This window comes from Pieris brassicae, chromosome 14, assembly GCF_905147105.1.
Source record: "Pieris brassicae chromosome 14, ilPieBrab1.1, whole genome shotgun sequence".
Lineage (NCBI taxonomy): Eukaryota > Metazoa > Arthropoda > Insecta > Lepidoptera > Pieridae > Pieris > Pieris brassicae.
The window spans coordinates 2,115,209-2,131,766 of record NC_059678.1 but is presented as its reverse complement, the minus strand read 5'-3'; the positions used below and the strand labels follow the sequence as shown (position 1 = coordinate 2,131,766).

At 35.1% G+C, this 16,558-nt stretch overlaps 1 protein-coding gene across 2 annotated transcripts in view; it reads left to right on the top strand.

The window, feature by feature from the left end:
- The first annotated feature begins 1,914 nt into the window (after nt 1–1,914).
- LOC123718040 (cilia- and flagella-associated protein 91-like) overlaps nt 1,915–16,558 on the top strand; it is a 32,224-nt gene continuing 17,580 nt past the window's right edge. For both annotated transcript variants that reach the window (XM_045674395.1, XM_045674394.1), the window contains exons 1-11: nt 1,915–1,990; nt 3,224–3,300; nt 4,305–4,368; nt 5,880–6,012; nt 7,845–7,958; nt 10,254–10,354; nt 10,980–11,046; nt 12,145–12,265; nt 14,043–14,211; nt 15,497–15,694; nt 16,365–16,538. In XM_045674395.1, coding sequence (XP_045530351.1) covers nt 1,915–1,990; nt 3,224–3,300; nt 4,305–4,368; nt 5,880–6,012; nt 7,845–7,958; nt 10,254–10,354; nt 10,980–11,046; nt 12,145–12,265; nt 14,043–14,211; nt 15,497–15,694; nt 16,365–16,538 — 1,294 coding nt within the window. The remainder of the gene's footprint in view (nt 1,991–3,223; nt 3,301–4,304; nt 4,369–5,879; nt 6,013–7,844; nt 7,959–10,253; nt 10,355–10,979; nt 11,047–12,144; nt 12,266–14,042; nt 14,212–15,496; nt 15,695–16,364; nt 16,539–16,558) is intronic.

Genomic DNA, 16,558 nt, shown 5'->3' with positions numbered 1-16,558 from the left:
ATTTCTGCAAAAAACCCTTCATCTTTTAGTCGATATCAATTCCGGGGAAATAAATACAGATAACACAACTTTCTCTACAGCTGTGATACTTTGACATTCAACACCTTTTGTCTTCAGTCACCGTGACCACGCACGCTGTAAAGCACGCGAAACGGCAACGCACTCGCGAGCCCTCTGGCATTGAGAGTGTCTTGGCGGCGGTATCACTTAACATCAGGTGAGCCTCCTGCCCGTTTGCCTCCTATTACATAAAAAGGCCTTTTTAATTCTTCTGTGAGTATAACGCAACAGCTCGTTTCTGGTGTGTGTCCATGGCGTTCTGGAACTCAAATGATCGTTTAACCGTCCGCATTGCGATAATCAACCGCCAAGTTTGCGAGCGATAATCGCAACCGCGACAGCTGCGTAACAGCACGAAACTCCGGACTTGTGAGTTTTGAAAATAAAACTCCATTCCGTGAGTCCTTAGCCTTCAAATACAATTTATAAGTGTCGCAAAAAGTAATGGGCTTATATTGACTTCAACTTTGATAATTTGTTTACGCTTCTAATTAGTACCTAAAATATATATGTCGCAGTCAAGTGGTTAAATCAGAGAGTTAATTGAATCTCTAGACACTTAAATGAAGATCGATATTCAATCAAATCGCTAAAGTTCCGTCAGACAAGCGAGTGAATGAAACGTTTAACAAGATTCCTAAACATTCCTAGGCAACAAGACCAACCTAACCTTTGGCAATAAAGCAAAACACGGAATTTCCAATCTCTCAGTTCTTCACGATCACACAGAAATAACAATAACAAATGAAATAATCATGGCGGAGTCTTGTTTTACATTGTTAATCAACACGCTGGCTTTCGGTCAGACAGATAGTTAAACGTTTTCGACGCTGCTTTATTTAAATCAAAATGCTAGCGACTAGATGGAATATCGACATTTACTGTCTAGAGATTCAATTAACTCTCTAATTTAACTACTTTACATATATATCTAACTAACATTAGGTTACATAACTCGTGCCAAAACGTTTAAACACATATCAAGCAGAAAATATATGGATATTTTAAGTTTATTCAAAATATAAAGTTTTTATAAGAAAATTTTAAAAGAAAAACTACCAATTGGGGGCTTAGTCAAGATGCCTTAGGGAGCGTTCAAGTATTACGTCACGCAATTCTAATTCATAATATATGTTAATATATTTTAATTCACAGTGTCGTAACAATGACACTTATTTTTTTAAACGTTTCCGTCAAATTTTTATAGCTTTCAATATTTTTGTGTTTACAAAAATAATATAAATATAGTTTGTCAAATTGTTTAACAAATAAATATGATGCGCTAAATATTATTCACAAATTTATTAAATAAAAATAAATACCTATATAGAAGTGAATTACTGATATAATATTCCCTTTGCAAAAGATATAACAAATCAACTTATACCTCGAAAATTATGAGTAACTATAATGAATTCCTTAAAATTTTACAAATATAGTTTATACGTTAACTAATTCATATAATATAAATAATTATATTTTATTTACAGCTTAAACCTGACATCTTTTTCTATCTTGATGTTGTCAGCCTAACTAAATAAATACTGTTATTATATTTTTTGGGCTTATTATTTACATATTATTCATTTGAAAAATATCTATATTTATTTAACCAACAAAAAGCAGAGGAGAATAATACAATTCATGAACATACATAAATACTTGTGATAGCAGTCTTATTTATTGTAAAATTGTTTCGATGTCATGTTACGAATAAGCGATCTCAGTTGTAGCTTGTCAATAGACTCGCAATTCGAGCTCACAGTAGGCCCCTAGCTTATACTATTGTGCTTATACTATGTGGCTTAGTCACTCTGTCACCTAGCAACCAATATTATTGTTTAATCTATAAAAATGAGTGGCGAAACGTTATTCGAAGCACCAAGAAAATATAATGTGTCACAAATACGAGTGCATGACTATTTATACGGTAAGTTTAGCTACTAAAACGATAAAACTATTACCAAATAATAAAACCACTTATTTCAGTATATTAGAAAGCACTAAAATAACGACAGTTTGCTTTTATAAGTAGCTGTGGTTCCAGGTCTAAAGCTATTCTCGGCTAAATAAACGCTGGAATGTATTTTTGATGGGCACGAAATAAACTCTCGAACCAAGAGTTTTTAAATGATATAGGAGGATTTGAAGTTAGTTAGGGATACATCTGATTAGGTAATCGCCACGCTTATTAAACTAAGAGAGCCTGAGTGAGCAAAATGTACAGCCTTGATTCGTACACACCTGTGTATGAATACACGAAAATATGGTACCGTAGAAAGTGAAAAAAAGTGGCATATTGGAATGCCACTTTCTTCCATCATATACAAAAGAAAGTGTGGAGGAACAACCCTGGGTGCTCGCCTCAGAGCTCTGTAAGTGTGTGTGAGTGATTCCTGATTATTTTCAACAAATAAACCGTATTGAAATATATTTAAAACTAATTTAGCGCTTTAAGCATCAAAGGGAAAGGTGTTGGACTACCTGATGTTAGACACCGTCGGCAGTCACACAGTCAGAACGGTCGCGATTGCGTTGCCGAATTTACGAGTTGATTTTCTTTTAAGTAGTAGAAGACGTATTGGTATATCAAATCAAAATCATTTATTCATTTGGGTAACACAATGTACACTTATGAACCTCAATGCAGAAATACATATTAAAAGCTTCATCATCATCAGCATCAGATTTACTAAAAGGACGGAAGAATGGAAGAGAAAAACTGGCACTAAACTCTCCGCCACTCTTTTTACTTGCCAAGTTTTTTGTTTTACACAAGGTTTGTAAGGAGCTGCAACTATTACACCATGTTCCACATGACACATAAGTAATCAATAGTTAAAATCAAAGATTTGTCCTCTATCAGCAGTAGGCATGGTGAAATAGGAGCACGCACTTACGTGTCGTGGGAACAACACGCAAATATAAGGTATAGTTCCGTCACGTTATATAAAGGTTGCGTAAAGGATTTGGTTCACCAACATTTTCTAGTTCACCTTAGACACTAATGCTTTAGGTACAGACAGTGGTTAGACTGGTCGAGAATCCTCCTTTTAGGTCTGAGGAAGAGCAGCACCTTCCTTCCTCCACAAATATATTATTTATTTCGACTTACTTTGGGTTGTTGCACCAGCGTAGTTTTGTAACATTTTTTTCTCTACAGATTCCGCGTATATCGTGTCTGGAGCCCGCGATTATGCAAGAACGGCGTTTAAAGCCGCCATGGCGTCTGCGCAAGTGGTAACATGCCTTTTATATAATTGTCAATGCTATGTGTTAATGTTTGTTAATTTTAGCTTTGCCCTAATGCAACGCAATAGCATAGCGTATCGCAACGCGCTAACAATATAATATTTAAATAATGTGTGCGTGTACTACTACACACGTAAGAAGTGCAACTTCTTTATGACCTTATTTTTCGAAAGATGATGAAAATTGGTTAAATAAAGTTAAAGTAGATAACGTTTAAAAAAAAGCTTTTATTATCATAGACATAAATACAAATAATACAATTATTTCATTTTACTACTAAGATTATTACAGAATTTCATTAATTGTAATAAAATTATTACTATCATTGTTATCGTTATTATATATTGTTTTTATTAATGGCTTCGAATCTCTTCGAATCAACCGTGGTAGGGACAGGAAAAAGATGGCACGTAACGGAAAAATGTGACGGTATTTTTTACAACGCCGATGAAAAAGTTTCACTTCAATAATTCTACAAAAAAATTGTATATTTCACATTGTTAGATGACAATAGACAATCGAAAACCGCTTTATGACTATTATTTTAATAACGAAACATTTTTATCGCTCGTGTGGTCACGAAAACAAATGACAAGAGAAGTTCGGTGGCGGATGTTTGATGGATGTTCAAATAGAAGGAGGGAAACTCTTTGAAGCTGGATGTCAACTGGCTTTGAATCATCAAATCGTTTGAATCATGAGCTTATAACTAACATAAAATTAGGAGTAGCGATGTTGCAAGACTAACAAAAAACTAACTTGACTTATTTTAGGCTTCATAAATCTAAGTAACACTTAGGTTATAAAGAATATAAGTGAAGTCGACAGTAGAGATATCGAGAATGTTAGGTATATTACAATTTATGAATCTGTGAAAACTATTAGGGACTATTACTAAACTGATGTTTTGACGATGATTGCTAACATTTGGCGCTTTTTTATATATAGAGCCGCCGCATATTGCTAAATTTTTTCAACAATTTTTTTTACAGGTCATCCAGCCAGTTTATAAGACCATGTTCTCTGAGCTACGCAAATTTCCAAGAATGAGAGTTGGTAAGTCTTATTATGTATAAAATTCAGACCTCTACCATGTCCTTATTCATCTAACTCGGACACTACCAAAGGGATGTTTGCACGGTTGTCACCAGTTATGATTACTGTATGTAAAATTATGAAATGAAACAATGTTGAAGTGGTCGCAAACCTTATCATAATACACGAAATCGAATTAGGAATTTTGGGTGAAACTTAGATATTATAAAACTAACGTAAATTCTAGTTTATATCAAACTAGTGAAAGTTGTTCTGCATGATAGTTCAAGAGATTAAGATATTAAACAAAGTATGAAAGTACCGACTACAGCGCCAGCGGCCGGACTGATTTGTGAATCTAAACCATCCAGGGTGCCAGCCAAATGCATGCAAAAAATTCATTCAGACTGGTCTAGCCGTTTAAGAGGAGTTCAGTGACATACACACTTTTTGAAAGAGCCTTTTCGACAGTTTAAGGGAAATTGAAGCATAAACAAGACCGAACAATATATTTCGAGTAAATAGAATATTTATGTACCTAAAATAAAATGTAAAATAAAATGAAAAAAGTACTTCGTGACAGTATAGAACGCGCATTACACGATGTAGCGTCATCTCTGTGCTGCACTAAGGCGTAAACTTGGACGCTGATAGAGACTGCCCAAAAAACTGGAAGCGTTCGAAGTCTGGGTTTAACGACGTATGCTTAAAATATCTTGAACAGACCGCATACAAAATACAACCGTGCATATGATGGTTAAAGGGAACTTTAGTATTTCACACATGGTTTACGTAATACCAAAAAATACGAGCTCCAACTAATCATACAAGACAAAAGGAGACCGGGCCGCTGACGCTCGTCTTAGTTAAAAAACCTTAGACAATGGTTTGCTCAAAGCACCAAGAAGTTTAGAAGCGCGGCGTCCAAAAGCAAACTAGCCATGATGATCACCAAACTTCGGGAGGAGATTGCACTATAAGAAGATAATATTTATGTGAGCAGTGGACCTTCAACTAATCATCAGCCTTGGTTTTTGGTTGGCCAAGTTATTCAAACACAATCTTTGTAAGGAGCTGCAATCATTACACCATGTTCCACATGACATCTTAAGTAATTAATAATAATAAAATAAATTAAAAACAAAGATTTGTCCTCTATCAGCAGGAGGCATGGTGAAATAGGAGCACGCACTTACATTCATCAACATAGTAGAAATAAATAACATTATGAACCAGGAATATGTTGCCTATTAAAAAAATCATGACGAAACAGATACCTATCTGATGCTTGGACCTAAAAATCGTTCTTTTTGAAAGAGTCTTCGACACTTCGAGAGGAATAGAGAGACATGTTAGGCAATTTGTTTAAAGAAGATACAATATGTATTTTCGAGTGAGATGTAGACCTTCAACTAAACGATGATGTAATGACAATTACCAACACAAATCGATCATGTTTCTTAGCCAAATTCAGTCGGGAAGAAACTCTTTATGATCGCCCATTTATATCTTAATTTTACTATATCTTCCAGTGTATCATCCAAACTGCAGGCTCCCTCAGCACGTGGACCGGTCGTATGGCGCATATCTTCGTAAAGTGAGCGAAGCCAGAAATGTGCCCACACCACATCTGACCGGAAAGGATAGGTTCAAGTTTGGTGCTGTGTAAGTACATTAACAGATTCTCAAGCTTCAAGATCTAAGGAACTGTCTGGTGTACGTCAATGTATTCATAACATCGCGGTCGTTTGGAGGGAAAGGCTAAATTAGCCTCGAAAAAGCTTGGTGTGCTCAGCAAGGCGAGACGGTACTTCATTCCGGGCCACCGCTTGCAACTCTATAAAGCGCAAATACGGCCCCACACAGAATACTGTTCTCACCTTTGGGCGGGGGCTCACCTCCCCAGTACCAGCTCCTTCCACTTTTGATCCATTGGCGTTGCGTAGAGATGTGGGATCTCTTTGCATCTTCTACCGCATTTACCATGGGGAGTGTTCAGAAGAATTGTTCGCTCTAGTACCCGCAGCTGAGTTTCATTATCGGACATCAAGGTAAAATACAAATTACCATACATATCACCTTGACGTCCGTCGTTCCTCAACTGCCGTGGCAGTTCTTATTGAAGTATTTCCCAACCAAGTCGACTAGGGTGTTTCAAGAAAAGAGCGTACCAATTCTTGAAAGGCCAGCAACGCACTTACGAGCCCTCTGGCATTGAGAGTGTCCATGGGCAGCGGTATCACTTAACATCAGGTGAGCCTCGTGCCCGTTTGCCCCCTATTTTATAAAAAAAATAGCAACTAAGTCACGTTTTAGTTCCTCTAAATATTTTTGTCAGGCCGTTTGAGATAACAAATGAAATAATCATGGCTGAGTCTTGTTTTACATTGTTAATCAACACGCTGGCTTTCGGTCAGACAGATAGTTAAACGGTTTCGACGCTGCTTTATTTAAATCAAAATGGTAGCAACTTGATTGAATATGGATCTTAAATTAGTTAATTTAAGATAGTCTAGAGATTTAATTAACTCTCTGATTTAACCATTTTACTGCGACATAGATACCGGCAAACATCTTGAACATTAAACAAGGGAGTGGGGGGGGGATGTTTGCGCATCGTACACAGCGAGGGACACAAACCCTAATCACGCGATCGCCCCAACTCCCTGCCTCTCCCAGTGATACCTAAAAATCGCTTCTTTCGCAAGAACATTTGTTCAAGGTGTTTGCCGGTACCTATAGATAGTACCGGTGACCCCAGAGCTGGTGCTTTCCTCAACGAATGAGTATCGCACTACAGCGAGGAAATGCTGCTAGCATTTTTATCAATGACTTTTTGATGGAAATATTTTGTAGTTAAAAGTGATTGTAACATACTTAAAAAGCGTTATGGCGTTAAATCCTCGATATAATTAAAGAAACTCCTCTTTGTTTTATTTTTGCTCTCACACAAACAATTATGAAATACGTGACACAATATATTAAAATACGAGAATCCTTCAAAAAATAATAATAATAATTTATTCCAAGAATATGGTACAAAAAGGTGGTACAATAGTAAGTTCCCATATTCTGCCACACACAAATGGCGGGCAAATTTGTCTTTAAAGGAATTTTACATTTTACATTATTAGTCATATGAATTGGTCAATTCTTATATTATTTGTATAAACTATAGTGTCTTACGCAGATAATCATTTATTGAATAATACATTTTTCCAAAGGTTCCACCAATTCGATTTTTAAAGACTCCAGTCGGAAGATCTACTAATTAATTTCGTAAATTATTAACCTTAATAGCCATACAAAAGGTGTTTTTCCTAAACAGTTCCAGATTGATTTTTGGCACAGCCAATTTCTCCCCATGTCTACTTCTTACTTCGACTTCTACAATGTAAATTGTTTAATCTGATTTTGTCATTATCTCTGGTTAGTTAACAATTAATGGACCGTGTATGTCAGGCACCAGTGAGTTTATAAAACAAAAATTGTTTCAGCCCAAAGAAGCTGCTTGCTGTACCATGTGCAACACCGGATTTTCATCCACCTACTCCTGCGTGCACAGTGGGACCAACGAGGCCAAGGAACAGGGGGACTCAGAGTTTGTTTAGGTACGTTCGTTTCACATATAACTAGCGGACCCGACAGACGTTGTCTGAACTATGAATATTGATTTCGAATTGGTATAATTAACTAAAAATGCTTGCTTATAAACAACATTCTTTTTTTTTCTGGCGCGTATATAAATAGTTTTGTTGGTATACATGGGTACTGGCGACATGTAACTGGCCATGTGAAAAACATGTATTTTATATGTATTTTATCAGTATAATAACTCCGATCGAAGCATTTGTTTTAAACAATATTCATTCTAATTTTCCGCGCAACGTTCTTATTTTTTCTTTCATAAGAACCATCTCCTGACAATAACAAACACAAAAAAAAATTAAGCGAAATCGGTAGAGCGGTTCACGCGTAACCAAGAGAAACAGGGATAATTTATTTATTTATTATAGCAGACGATCAGTCCATATGGTTATTAATTTATTAGTTAAATAACATAAAAAGGGCACATTCAGTCCATTGCAATGGCCCATGGAGGGCAATTCCCGCTACCACCTACCCTACCACCGCTATCCCTACCACCATGCTGATAGAGATCCCCCGCACAGGGCCTTACAAGAGACACAGCTCGCTTGCGCATCCTTAAATTGCGGACATTAACGGAATATTTTAATTATCCTATGGCACTACCGATATTATTGGTCTCAGATTACATCCGTTTTAATTATTTTTATTTCATAGACGAGTAGGTGATCAGTAGGGGTGGATCCTCTTTGGGCTTTTAGTGCTGTAGCCCAGGGCCCCGTGGATACAAAGGAAAGTCCTCAATGAAATAAGACATATCTGAGATTTAAAAAAATTCAATCATAATGTTGGAATCCCTGAGATCAATTACCTAATATGGGATACGTGACTATCGAACGCAACGGGAAATTCTCCTTCGCTTGTTTTTGGTCAACTTATTTTGTCACGAGTGCGCCTAATACGGGGTGCTTTTCCTTAATAGCCGAGAGCCCCACAATTCACGATCCGCCCATGGTTACAGCGTATGACACAATAAGTCGTAGATTTTTGTATTTGAGCCATGCCGCAATCTTCATGATGTTTCCCGTATAAGCGTGTGTTAGACAGCAACTCCATTGGTGAATAGCCAGAGATCGATCGAACTCAGGATAGTAGCTGGAATTCTTGGAAATAAATATAGTCTATTCTGGGATTAGCATTCTAATTGTGTGATGGTTATGAGGTCCAGCTTAGAACATTGTTCTTACAAATATAAAGTGTATATATCTAAGGTGACCGCAACATAAATTGGTGAACCCGATGTGATTAAAACACGCAACGTTCTGGAATCAGTAACTAACTTTCATTACGCGCGGGAAGATCGCAATACGAAATGTGTCGTATATATAACATGACCAGACGTCCCGCTTTTAACGGGACAGTCCCCGAAATGAACTGTCGGACGCAAAAATGTCCCATTTTCAGAAACCACGCGAAATTTGAACAAATTTGTTCTACTGATAAAGATAAATATAACTAAACATTTTTTTTACCTATATATTGTTTATTTTCTCTGACTTCTTATTATTTTTCCTAAATTCAACTTCTTTAAATTTCTTCTGTACAAACATTACCTGTCCACATCGTATCCCGAACTTTCTTACTAACTACTAACTGACGTTAGACTTATCTTAAATTATCGTGATATATGTGTCTTTTTACTCTTTAATGTATCTTTAATATTTTATTCCTGTTTAGTTTTGTTTTAATAACTGTGTATTACATGTATTTTGCACTACTTGCCTATCTTATTTAATACATTTATTTTTTTCTTTACTCACAGTGGTTGCCTGGAAGAGATCGCTCGTAAGCGATAAGGCCGCCAGTTGCCCTCCTTTTGATTTAATTATGTTAATTTTTATTTTTATTTTGTAGTGTAACGAAGTGTAAATAAATAAATAAATAATTCAAACAATGTCCCGTTTTGAATCAAACAATAAATGGTCACTCTATGTATAATCTTCAAAACAATCCTCTCCAATATTCGTATGGAATTTTTTCGTTTCCGTGTCGCATAAGAGAGTATCAAACTGAAACCAAAATGTAGTTATTAACATAAAGACACACAATGGACAGCGGCTTAAATTAATTATGGGTAGGTAATTAAACACTTTATTAATTGATATTAATAAATCATATTTCACTGTATCACTTTAATGTTATACGAAGAATTCCCGAGCGTATTTATTTTTATTGACTGAGATCTCGCTTGGCTCGAGTTGGCTTGAAGGGCCTGGAAAACTATAAAATACAAATTCTAATAATAGTAATATGTACAGGGAGTCGTCAGCTCAAACGATACCGTGGCAACCGGAAGCGAGACCGGCGGAAACATGCCAGGAAACACCGGAAGTTGTCTATCTTGACAACTTACAATGGGGTAAGTGAAGGCTGTCTTGGCGACTCGGCCATGTTATCATTTCCTTTAGTTACCACCTTCAGTAGTGTTCAATTTACTTTAATTCAATGTCGTAGAAAAAAAAAGTACTGGAGGCGGCCTAGCAAATTGTATCAAGTCTTCAATGTGAATTAAAAAATCTAATATGTCGAAATCGTGTTAACTGATGAAAACTTTCAAATGGAAATCATTTTTGGCCTATTAGTATTATTGCTCTATCGGGATATTACGAAATGTTATAAGATACCAGAGCAGTGTTGGCCTAGTGCACGGGCGGACCATGAATTTGTGGGGCTCTGGGCTATTGCAAGGAAGTCCACCGTAATACACGCGAAAAATAATAAACCACGGGGAATTCCCCGTTCCGGTGCCAGGTTTTCTGTTCATTTTATAAAAATGACTTCATTGTATATGTAATTAGAATAATTTAAGTTGGAATTTGGCCAGGTATTAGCTGTAAACAAATGAATATGAAATAAAATAATTTATCATTCAGAATTATCATTGTTAGTATGCTCTGTGTACTATATGTCTCTGTGTATTAATTATTATTATATACAATTCAAAGTACTACAATAAGTCAAATAAAAATCGAAATATTTTCCAGGCCCGGGAAAACCGTACCGAGTTGGTGATTTGCCCGCCGACTTCCATACCACGGAGATTATAAACAAGTTAGTATAAATAAAATGTATTTTATTGTTAATCACGGTTGTAACACAAAACTTCAAATGTGGACATCATCCGTAAATCTATTGAGTTTTTTATTTAAATTTGTGTTATGTAGACATCATAAACGGAAATACTTATAAAGGAAGAGACTGGCTGCAGGGAATCCTAGTGGAGTCAGTTCACTTTACTTTCCCTAAATATAATATATATAATTTTAAATAACTTTAGTATACTAAAGTTATTTAAAATTTAGTATACTAAAGTTATTTAAAATTCCTTACGTCAAAAATTCTGTAACTCGATTTTTTTGGCGTCTTGATGTTTTTCTGTTTTTATTATAATTTATTGATTTATTGAAGTTTACCACATCATACATAATACTTTGTAATATATATAATACTAGCAATATGTGATAGGTAGATAATTTTCCGCAAAACACCGGATTAGGTATTAGATAGGCACTCAATAAATAAATAAATATATCCCAGAAAAGATTCTAGAAAGTCATACTCATAAGTTGAACTTTGATAGAGCCATAACAGACAGAACAATACACTACAGTAGACCTGATATATCACTTTATTTATATGTTCTAAAACAACGTGTATGCATAAAATTATACAAGAAAATAGTACATTACAAATTTTACAATTAACATTTTCATCAATGTTACTAATCAAGTTGTAAGAGCGAGATAGTGTATACGCTGAACCATCAAAAGTAGCAGATAAGTTTTTAGTTCCAGTAACTCTAGGATTACAAAAAAATTAAACATATCGCCATTCACAACATCCACAAATTACCAGAAACATCTCATGAAATCACGAAAATTCAGATTTTAATTATTAAATTAATATTGCGGAATCGCAAAACAGTTCTATATCTTCAAATAGCAGTTATATTATACGGCAAATATAACTCGCAAATTTCTAGAAGATAAAAAAAACTGTTCACTTGGCTTAGTCCCGTTTGCAACAGTGTACCAGGAACATGAATGCATCATGAGCAAACAGTCACTAAAGAAATATGAATAATAATAAAAATGTACGATATTTTTTTGCCCAAAAAGGCCTGAAGACAGTGTTTACTCTTAATTCCAGAATGCGTCACGCCCGTAAATGGACCCAGTTGATTGAGAAAGGTCAGTTCCCGAGATGGATGAAACGCCAGGATGCCATCATCACAGACATCGAAACTAAGGATTGGATATTCAGAGAGGCCGTGAGTTTGTTTATTAAAATATTTCGCCAAAAAAAAAAAAAAATGGGACATTTTTTTTTCTGTCAACTTTCATTACATTTTTATTAATTAAACTGTTTGTTATGGAGCTCGAGGGGTTATAAGAAAAATTCCAGGCCGTAAAAGCACAAAGTAAGGAATTAATTTCATATTTCATTCCACGGAGCATGGAACTCGCGATTATGCATAACGTCTAAAACACAACGATAACACCAAATAATTTATGGAGTAGCGGATTTATCCGCCATATACAGATATCCGAAAAGCAAAACAAATTTCTGTGAATTTTGGACTTGTCTCTATGATAAGTGAAAAATCATTCATACAGCTAACACAATGTACACTTATAAACGTAAAAAAAAGAAATATACATTAAATGCTTCTAATTTAACATTTACTGCCAGTTCTCAAATCAAGGGCGTGGAACGGAAGAGAAGAACTTAATAACCTCTTCGCCACTCTTTTTAATCTCCAAGATTTTTGTTTTACACAATGTTTGTAAGGAGCTGCAACCATTTCACCGTGTTCCACATGACATTTTAAGTAATTAATAATAATAAAATAAATTGAAAACAAATATTTGTCTCAGATTGTCAAATATCCTCAATCAGCAAAATGCATGGATAATTGTCGTGATTCATGTGTCATTTTCACTGTGTACATATGTTTTAATTAATTTGTTTTGTTCCATTATGTCAAATTTATTTTATATCTATCTATCTAGTGTCCTCACTTTATTTAATATTCCTTTTTTTTTCTCCTCACTTGCCTGGAAGAGGTCACTCGAAAGTGATAAGGGCGCCACTGGTCCTCCTATTTATTTAATTATTCAAGTGAAACCTCTTTATCGGCGTTGAAAAAAAAAATAGCGTCACATTTTTCCATTACGCGCCATCTTTTTCTTGTCACTACCACGGTTGATTCGAAGAGATTCGAAGCCATTAATAACAAAAATATATAATAACGATAACAATGATAGTCATAATTCATGTAATAATCTTAGTAGTAATAAGGTAAAATGTAATAATTGTATTATTTGTATTCATGTCTATGATAATAAAAGCCTTTTGTTAAACTTTAACTTTATTTAACCAATTAAAATAGAAAAATACTATCTTAAAGAAGTTTCACTTACGTGTATAAACACACGCACACATTTTTTTAAATTGTATTTCTTGCCTCCAAATTGAAATAAATAAATAAGCGTTGAATCACTGAACATTTTCAAGATAAATTCTCATGAACGACACTTATTTGATTTCCTCGCTTTTGTCCATTAAAATTTCTTTTCCTAATTCAATCTCTATCTAATATAAATATTGATGTATATAGAATTTTAGCCAGATTCATTTTTCATAACAATATAAAATTATAATCATTTATGTACTTATTATATACATAATTTATAATCCTGTCCAAATTCCGATCCAATTTCCAAACCAACCACTTCCTTACTTTTTTGCATGGCTGACGCACATACCGTGCAGGCCAAGAAAAGAGAAAAAAAAACGATACTTATCTCAGTCCTGTAATAAGATCCTTTGTAATTATAAAGATATTAATTTTAACTAAATATAGTTAAACTGTCCGATAGTACAGACGTCCCTAAATGCCTCCCATCTCGTACTGTGACCATCATCCATTTTTTAACCTAGTTACAACTTGATTCAAATCAATGTGTTTCTCAAATTCAAAACTTTCCTAAAACCTTGTAACCTTGTAACGAAATTTATCTCAGTATTCTCAAATATCTAAACAGGAAATAGACGAACTGCAAGACATCCGGCTGTCTCTTTTACACAAGCAGCAAAGTGAGAAACGAGAGAAGCAGACAACGCGTGTTGGTAAGAAGCTGTCGAAATTATGGGCGTGTAAGAAAGCGGATATGGAGAGGAAGATTGATCATATTCGCTTGACCAGAGATAGAGGTAAAATAATATTTAATAAATAATTTATATAATGTTTGCATTACTCTGCAGCTGAGTTTCATAATCGGACGTCAAGGTAGAAGATGAAATTCCACCCGTATCACCTCGACGTCCGTCGTTCCACGACTGAGCGTTTTCCAAGGCAATTTTTATGCGCTATGTGGAACCAATTCGACTTAATCCTTCAAAAAAGAGCGTACCAATTCTTAAAAAGTAGGCAACGCACTTGCGAGCCTTCTGGCAATGTGAGTGTCCATGGACGGTATTCACATCAGTCTCCTACCCGTTTGCCTCCTATTATATAAAAAAAAAATATATATATACAATAATATAACAATCAGATTGATTGCCGCAACCTTTAGACTAAATTTATATTTCTAGATACTCCAGGTATCTATCCATCATTCCATTTGTCCCTTCAGTAGAACGTGTTATCTGCCAAAAATTGACGATATCCAGATTGAGCATTCCGATAAACGAGCTAGCTCTGGTATCCATAGCTCCCCCTCAACTTTGAAATCAATTTTCCAAAAAATTTCAAAATTCAGTTTGAAGTAATACTTCTAGATTTTTCGATGCGCGCACACCGTCACAAAACCCGACCCTGAAGTTAGCTATAATTAACATTTTATTTTTTTCTATTGTCAGTATCGTTTTCTACAAACTAAACATAGGTAGAACTTTTGAAAAGATTTTTTATCTTCTTACGCCACAGAAGTATAACTTCTAACGTGTCTAACACACACTTTTTTTTTATTCTTTGTGTTTCTTCTACCAATCAGTCTGCCGAGCTTGGGCAGCTTTTATGAATAAATTATCCATAGACACAAGTTTTAAAACAGTATTTAATTAATTATTACTTCGTTTATTCTTATAGTTAATACAAAATTGAAAGACTTTAATTTTATGTTAAATCGATGGCGCTACAACCTTTTCTGGGCTTCAGATTTCTGTATGTTTAATAGATTGTTAAACTGTCGCATCGCTTTTATGATTATTTGGTGTAATTCTACAGATCTAAACTAAACCTATGACCTATAACCTACCTTTATGATTGTTGCGATCTATTTCAGGAAACTAAAATTAGGTAAACGAGTGTTACTAACATTGTACACAAAATAATTTCCGTAAAATAAATACAAGACGTTTTTTTTAATAAAATGTTTTTGAATCCTTCTGAAAAAATATATACATTATACTCCATGAGGAAGTTACAATTACAATATACAAGTAAAATATCAGGAAGCGATAATTTACTTGTGGCAATAATATTATATTTTTTCAGAAATGCGCAAACTCAAAGCTCTTCATAGTATGGGCGGTCGGGTAGGTTTAGTCGAAGCAAAACGTGCAGCTCGGGGTGGAGGAGACCCAGTGGCAGCCGCTGTAGATCCTACTTCAGATTTGCGAGCACCCCGCGCCAGACACGGGTACCAGGCCAAGAGGAGGCACGCGGAAATTGTCTATGATCCAGGTCTATTGTGTAAGTACACTATACTTGGTTTCAATAATACGGTTATAAATAGAATTTTCTAAATAAGTTTAAATAAATAACAACGATTTTTCTTTGGCACAACATTTGATAATATACTTTTATGTAACAGGCGTGTTTCCAGACACGCTTGAGATTCTGAAATATGTATATGTATAACTATTATGTTTTTTTTATAATTAATCTGATTCGAAGGACCAATGTTTCTCTATCATAAACAACGATTTATTGACGCATTCTAGAGATGTAAAGTAACGAATGAAAGATTTTGTCGAAACCAGAACTTTTTAGAGTTAAAGGCAAATAAATGTTATGAATTAAACTTACAAGTAAGTCGGAAGAACGCTATCTTTATCCATGTAAGCTTTGCCTTTGCAGCTTGCCAGACGGCTTTTCAGCAATTGCAATCATTTTCCCTATATTCTGAACAATCAAATCTTTTCCCATTATCCTAAAGTCCAGTCCAGCGACTTGTCTTTGGGAATTAGCTTAACGTGCTGTTCAGAAACTAAGTACTTCTTTTTTTCTAAAGAAAACAGAGAAACATCGAGTAAAAGTAATATTCATGTTAGCCTTTATGGCAGTAATTATGTCATATAATTATTCTGAAAGCTCCACATTCAATAGCCCTATAGCGAACGACAAAGATGGTTTTTTCCAGCATTAGAAGACCACCTTGTCGTTGCTGCTCCGCCAGCCTGGCTGGAGCAGTGTGGCCAAAACTTAGGTAGGACATGTTCTGGGCATCACCTGCCAAGAAACACGACCCAGCTCTGCGAAAGGGAGACTAAGTGGAGCGAAGAGTTCCTTGAAAGCCTTCATAATGAGTTAAAGAGTGAGTTATCTCTGGATTCG